This window comes from Mus musculus, chromosome 10 (assembly GCF_000001635.26).
Source record: "Mus musculus strain C57BL/6J chromosome 10, GRCm38.p6 C57BL/6J".
Lineage (NCBI taxonomy): Eukaryota > Metazoa > Chordata > Mammalia > Rodentia > Muridae > Mus > Mus musculus.
Genome location: NC_000076.6, coordinates 52,188,498 through 52,195,961, shown reverse-complemented (window position 1 = coordinate 52,195,961; position 7,464 = coordinate 52,188,498). Strand labels below are relative to the sequence as shown.

The window sequence follows — 7,464 nt, the reverse complement described above, 5'->3', positions numbered from 1 at the left end:
AGCACTACATAATAAATAAATCTTAAAAACAATATGGAAGAGGCAGAAGGAGCAGAGTTCAAAGTTATCCTCAACTACAGAGAGACTTGAAGTCTAACCTGGGCATAGAAAATTCTGTCTGTGGCGTGGGGGATGGTGGAGAGAAACTGGAGTCAGTCTATCCAGAGTGACTGAATCCTGCAGCTTGCTGATTTTAAATTCTTTGTTGTAGCTTCAGGTGAACTTTGGCTGAGTGATAGACCCATGGAGATTTTGTATCATATTTTCTTCCCAAGGTGCTACACTTGTAAGTATCTTAGTTCTCTATGGTGCTTGGTTTCTGTCTCAATAGACCTGATAAGGCAGTATTTTAGTTAATATGTAGTCAAATTCTGAGAGTTCTTTAACAAACTTCCTTGTCTTGAACTTGCCCTTAGAGAACATGTCTAGTTTTCAGCTTCTTTTGCTCTTTGAAAAAAAAAAGTGTTTGGTTTCAAAGCATTCCTATTTTCTTCTCTAGCTCATTGCATACTACTAAAGCTTCTAATTTTTAAAACAGTTATGAGATACGGTTTGCTAAGCATGCATAGTCAAAACCCAATTTCCTGCATAGCTCAGTCAACCTCAAAGAAGTGCGGTGGCTGACCGACCTAAGTGTCCTGTGTCAGGATTGTGTGGCCTGGCTCGCTGGAAAGCAATCTAAGTTTCTCCTGTTTATTTAGCATGTGTAGAGCTCTTCCTGGATCTAACTTTTAGCCAGGGAATGTCTTTTGTTATGGGAGCAAAAGGAAGCTAAACTATAAAATAGCCTTGCTGCGATGTTCTGGGCTATCTAAGATCCAAAGGTCTAAACTAATCCAAAGGCCTCAATATTCTTTTTAAAGAGAGAATGATATTCTAACATTGCGAAAGAAAACAGAAAACCTACTTGTCACACTTGCAACTGAAGTATGAAGCCTAAAGAGTTCTTAAAGCAAGGTGGAGCTATGAGGACCCCAGCTGTGTAGGAAGCCAGCCCTCCTGAGGATGAAGAACATCTGCTGGCTCACCCTGAAACTTGTGAAGTTTGTGGTCCTTGGGTGCATCATATGGATTTCTGTGGCACAGAGTACAGTTCTGAGCAGCTGCCTAACGTCCTGTGTAACTAACCTGGTAAGTTTCACCGACTTTTGTCTTTGCAGAGATTAGGATATGAATCCCACTTGCAACTGACAGGTTCGTTTTCTTTTCATGACAAGGTCGCAAAGAAAACTGCTTATTGTCTCTCCCTTCCCCCCAAACCCCCCAAAGAAGGAGAATATATAGCTTCAAAATGTAAGGAAGGATATTTTATTTAATTATTATCAAATTCTAGATTTTTCAGCGGGGGGGTATGGGAGGCCTTAAATGGAATCAGATTTTACAAACTACTCAGTAATTTATTATAAAATAATTAATATTTGTTTAAAATATAAACTAGAATTTTGGTACACTTTGTTGGTACTATGGATGGATCGCTGACTAGGAAGCAGATGCAGAGGCCAGGTACAACATTTTGTGTCAAAAGACAGGATTATTTATGTCTCTTTATTTCTTCCTAAGAATTCCTCAGGTTGACTAATCAGTTTTGACATGAACATTTTTCTTTCTTATTGTGGTCCTTTTTGTCTGTATTGTATGATATTGCCTCACTTGTATGATAGTGACTTGGGTGTGCTTACTTGTATATTTTATGTTCCTAAATTAAGTTGAAAAACCAAAGGCTGTACCAGGAAGACATGCCTTGTTCCTATCTAAGGGTTAAATAACATGATAGATTAGGTATGCCATTTTGTACCCTTATTATAAAGTAACAAAGTGTCTAACACCGTACTCATCCTTAAGCTAACATATTGGAGGTAGAGGTCTCTGGCAGATTAGAAAAAGGTGTTACACACATCCGTTTTAAGTAAAGCAGTAGATTGTTGCTTGGGCAAACTGTAGATGGTAGCAATTTAGAAAGAGTTTACAAAGGTCTTAGCCAAGATCTCACTGCTTTGGATGCAGACAGGTTTGCTTTGCGTTTTTGTAGTTATGTTACAAACTTGCAAATAGAAGCAAGTATTGTGAGAGAAGCTGAGGCAGGGGGGCAGGAATGTCATGCCAGCCTAGCCTATAGGAGCTGTATGAGAATAGGCTCTTCTACCCTAAAAAAGACCTCTTCATTCACTTCCGGAGAAGTCAATGGATACACACACACACACACACACACACTCCTTCCCCCACCATATGGTTTATATGATTAAACAGGAAAAAATGAAGGAAGACTGGTGGTCCCTCTGTTAACCCTTGATATTTTTCTCAAACATATCTTGGTATGTATGTTGTGTGTATATATAATTTTATTTTGAGACAGAGGTTCACTTTGTAGTCAAAGTTGGCCCCCAAATCCTGGCAATCCTCATCCTCCAGTCTGCCTCAGATTAGAATTACAATAGCAAGCTACTATGGCTGGCTTAAACATATTTATAATTTTACATAAAACCATTTCATTTTACCTTATATTATAGATTTCCCTTTATATCCTGAAGGTCTTTGGAAATAAGCTCTTTAACATATTTAGAGAGCTCTGTTAAGAGCCTGTACCACTGCAGGATATCCATTTCCTTACTCTTGAAACTGATTTTGATTATTTTTCAAAACTGCAGTCTTCATTTTGCTTTGAGTTCTCCTTATTGTTCTCTGTGTGTGGGCTCCATGCCCTCAGGGTTTGGTAGCCCAGACAGTTCCTTTGTTGAGCTGCCTTCCGTTCACCACCTACAGCAGAGGGCACAGGCCCTGAGGTGGCCATTGCAAGAGACACAGTCTGCTGGTTTGACCAGTAAATGTAATAAAGTGTTCTAAACTGAGCCTCCCACTCAGGTTTGGGAGGGGCAGCAGTAGGTGGATGGACAAATGAACGTAGCCACGAAGCATGAGACACTTAGTATTCTCTGCCGTCCTTTTTAATGTGGACATTTGCTGTGAAGAGCATCTTTGATGTCAGGATTTTGATAGGTGGCTGATATGAAGGCAGTTTCTGTTTTTTATTTAAACACGAAACACATTCTTGAATAAAAGAATGTTAGGATTAAGTCAAGCATGGTGATTCTTGCAGTCAGGAAGCAGATGCAGAATCAGGACAGGTTTGAAGTCAGTCTGGGCTACAGAGTGAGCTCCAGGATAGACTTGTCTACAGAGTAAGACAGACAGTGACCACAACAAGCCAACCGCAGAAAATAATGCTAGAATTGCTGGGGAAAGCACAAGCCTGAGTTCTGTGTTTGAGTAGAGGGAATTTTGTGTTCACTGAGAGACTCTATGTGTGAGCTCAATATATTAATGGCCTTATACTTGAATTCTAGACGCCGTGTGCTCCAGGGAAACAAATAGTGAATCTTCTTAAGACTATTAATATTATGAGATGGCTTATAAAATAGAATCAATCAACCAATCAATCAGTCAGTCAGTCACTCAAACAACCCTCCCCCAAAATTCATAGTCAAATTAAGTTGTAGAAGTGCATTTTGCTGGAGATCCTCAGGGCGCAGCAGAAAATTAAAGGCTTAGTTTTATCACAATTTTCTCAGTTATAGAAATGATTTAATAACTGAGGACCAAGTTCAGGACTTAGCAGTTCTATTTAGTAGACTTCCTGGAAATCTGTGTTACCCCAACTCTGCAGTGATTGCTGCTGGAAACTCAACAAGGTCAATACGATGTGACCAGTGCCCTCGTGATCATTGCAGTACGGCGACATGGCAATGGTGTGCTCACTAGACACGTGATCAAACCACGTATTGTATTATGGTTTCACAGTTTTGATGAATTAGAGAATAATAATGATACAGTTTAAAATGTACTAATCAAGGACCAACTAAAAGACTATTAGAAAATACAAGCTTCAGGAGGCTGCTCTGCTTAAAGAAATCATGTGCAAATATCAATAACTTTTTTTGTATGTCTACATAAAACACTTAAAAACAACAGAAACAAGATAACTGGGCTGAAGTGCATGCGGGATTTCTTTTCCTTTCTTTCTCTCTCTCTCTCTCTCTCTCTCTCTCTCTCTCTCTCTCTCTCTCTTTTTCTTTTTTTCTTTCTTTCTGATTTATTTATTATATGTAAGTACACTGTAGCTGTCTTCAGACACCCCAGAAAGCCACCATGTGGTTGCTGGGATTTGAACTCCAGACCTTCAGAAGAGCAGTCGGGTGCTCTTACCCACTGAGCCATCTCATAAGACCCTCAAGCTTGTTTCTTTTTTCTTTTCTTTTTTCTTTTTTTTTTTGCTTTCTTTTTTTTTTTTTTTTAATTATCCACATGGAATTTATTTTGATGCATTGATATAGGATGCATCTGTATTTTCCCATTTTCCTCCTGATTTTTTAAAAATTTTTTTTATTAGGTATTTTCCTCATTTACATTTTCAATGCTATCCCAAAGGTCCCCCATATCCACCCCCCCAATCCCCTACCCACCCACTCCCCCTTTTTGGCCCTGGCGTTCCCCTGTACTGGGGCATCTAAAGTTGGCAAGTCCAATGGGCCTCTCTTTGCAGTGCTGGCCGACTAGGCCATCTTTTGATGCATATGCAGCTAGAGAAAAGAGCTCCGGGGTACTGGTTAGTTCATATTATTGTTCCACCTATAGGGTTGCAGTTCCCTTTAGCTCCTTGGGTAATATCTCTAGCTCCTGCATTGGGGGCCGTGTGACCCATCCAATAGCTGACTGTGATCATCCACTTCTGTATTTGCTAGGCCCCGGCATAGTCTCACAAGAGAGAGCTATATCTGGGTCCTTTCAGCAAAATTTTGCTAGTGTGTGCAATGGTGTCAGCGTTTGGAAGCTGATTATGGGATGGATCCCTGCATATGGCTATCACTAGATGGTCCATCTTTTTGTCACAGCTCCAAATTTTGTCTCTGTAACTCCTTCCATGGGTGTTTTGTTCCCATTTCTAGGAAGGGGTAAAGTGTCCACACTTTGGTCTTCCTTCTTCTTGAATTTCATGCGTTTAGCAAGTTGTATCTTATATCTTGGGTATCCTAAGTTTCTGGGCTAATATCCACTTATCAGTGAGTACATATTGTATGAGTTCCTTTGTGATTGGGTTACCTCACTCAGGATGATGCCCTCCAGGTCCATCCATTTGCCTAGGAATTTCATAAATTCATTTTTTTAATAGCTGAGTAGTATTCCATTGTGTAAATGTACCACATCTTAACCTAGGCTTTAACCCAGGCTCAAACTCAGCCTAAACCCAGGCTGCAGGGCTCACAACTACCTCTAACTCCAGCACCAGGGAACTCTGATTCCTCGAGCCTGTGAGCATCTGTACTCAAGTGCACACTAGAATCCCACCTCCATAATTTAAAATAATAAAAAACAAATCTTAGTAAGATAACAGAGTAACCCCCAAATTCTGTGCAACATCTAGAAATTTGCATAGTTTGTTTTCATGTAGAAATAGATTGGCCAGTAAAATGGAAAATAATCCAAATCTAAAACTATGTATATAAGGGGTAAGGATAAAGTTGACAGTTCATCCTTTATTGCCTTTTTTTCCTATCTATCTATCTATCTATCTATCTATCTATCTATCTATCTATCTATCTATCTATTCATTCACTTTACATCCAGATCACAACCCTCCTTTCTTCCCAGTCCTTCCTCCCAAGAGACTCCCTCCATCCCTCTCCTGTTGACCTCTGAAAAGGGGGAGGTCCATCCTGGGGAAACCAATCAATCCTGGTGCTTCAAATCACTGTAGGACTTCCTCCCCAACTGAGGCCAGACAAGACAGGCCAATTAGGGAATAGAATTAGAGTAAGCCCCACTCCAGTAGTTGGGGGACTTTTATGAAGACCAAGCTGCACTTCTGTTACATATGCGGGGCAGTAGTTCCAGCCCTTGTATGCTCTTCAGTTGGTACTCACTGTTGGTACTCTGGGAGCCCCAAGTGTCCATGATCTGTTGATGATCATGTTGATTCTGTTGGTCTTATTTAGGAGTCCTTATCTGCCTCTGACCCCCATTACCCCGGATTCCTCATTCTTTCCTCCAACTCTTCCACAAGACTTCCAGAGTTCTGTCTAGTGTTTGGCTGTGGGTCACTGCATCTGTTTTGGTTAGCTGCTGGATGGAGCATCTCATACTAGGCTCCTGTATGTAATCTAGGCTGACAGATACAAACATAGCCTAAGGTTCCAGGGTAATTAAAATAGGAAGGCTAGCCAACAATGTGTCCAAAAATATTGTTCAGTACATTTCCCAACAAATTGGAAGGGGCTGATAATGCATTTATTTAAGACGGTCTCACATAGAGTACCTGTGTATTCAGGCCAGCAGTGACAAATATAGCTGCCAACAATGTCTTCACATGTAGCATTATTATGACAAGTCTTTGACCAGCAAAGAGGCATCAAGGTCTCACAGTGTGTCCTTGGGAATCCACACCCTGTGCAGTCATGGTAGTAGTTATTTCTTCCACACACACATAAACCTCCATGGAGACATGGCTGACTGGCACATTCATTAAAGTTGAGTGCACAGTGGTGCACAGTCACTAAAGTAAGCCCCAAGAGCACCTGACATGTGGCACCATATGGACACCATGGGGAGCCACAGTCATCAATTTCCAACTCACAGGTCACACCACAATACACTTGTGGACAAGCATGTGTATCTTCCTATCTCATTGACACATACAGTCTCATTCACGCTGGGATCAGAAGTCTGACAACTCCTTCTTTGTTGTTTTTAAGACAAAATCTTTTAAGTAATTGTTTAAATATATATATATATATATATATGTACATATGTATATGTACATATATATATAAATATAAAATGAGAGAAACACACACACACACACACACACACACACACACACACACACACAGAGAGAGAGAGAGAGAGAGAGAGAGAGAGAGAGAGAGAGAGAGAGAGAGAGAGAGATCAGGCTTTTTTCCCCAGACTCTGGGATTCCCCTGCTTCTCCCTCCCAAGTTCTGGGATTACAGCTGCATGATACAATGTCTAGCTTTGTAGATAAAGATTCAAACTAACATAACTACACCATTTAGTTTTTGACATGGGGTATCATATAAGCTGGGTTTTGAACTCCCTATGTAGTTAGACTACCTTGAGCACTCAATCCTCCAGATGCCCTGTTAAAAAAAATAAAATCCCTCTATTATCACCAGGTGCAAATAACTTCTAGGAGCTATAAAAAGGGTGTGATTAAAATACAAAGCAAACAAATAAAAAAAAACACATGACTTTGTTTCATTAAATAGTAGACAAATTTATAAGGGAAAATGCCAAAAAAAAAAAAAAACAAAAAACAAAAAAAAAAAAAACCAACAACAACAACAACAAAAAAACCCTATGAGTTCCTAGGAATGCCTACTGTAGCATGTAGTTTTTTGCTACCCTGCTTTAAGCTCTGGGCAAACCTTGCTACCAGCTCTACCCAGGTTCCCTC

At 40.1% G+C, this 7,464-nt stretch overlaps 1 protein-coding gene and 1 pseudogene across 6 annotated transcripts in view; one reads left to right on the top strand and one right to left on the bottom strand.

The window, feature by feature from the left end:
* The first annotated feature begins 563 nt into the window (after window positions 1–563).
* Window positions 564–7,464, top strand: part of Ros1 (Ros1 proto-oncogene) — a 150,536-nt gene continuing 143,635 nt past the window's right edge. For 2 of the 6 annotated variants that reach the window (XM_017313855.1, XM_011243147.2), the window contains exon 1: window positions 564–1,131. In XM_017313855.1, the coding sequence (XP_017169344.1) occupies window positions 1,006–1,131 (126 nt within the window). In that variant the 5' untranslated portion in view covers window positions 564–1,005. The remainder of the gene's footprint in view (window positions 1,132–7,464) is intronic. The other 4 variants (XM_017313856.1, XM_017313857.2, XM_017313859.1 and 1 more) reach the window with 3 other exon arrangements.
* Gm18513 (predicted gene, 18513) lies at window positions 6,095–6,714 on the bottom strand (annotated as a pseudogene).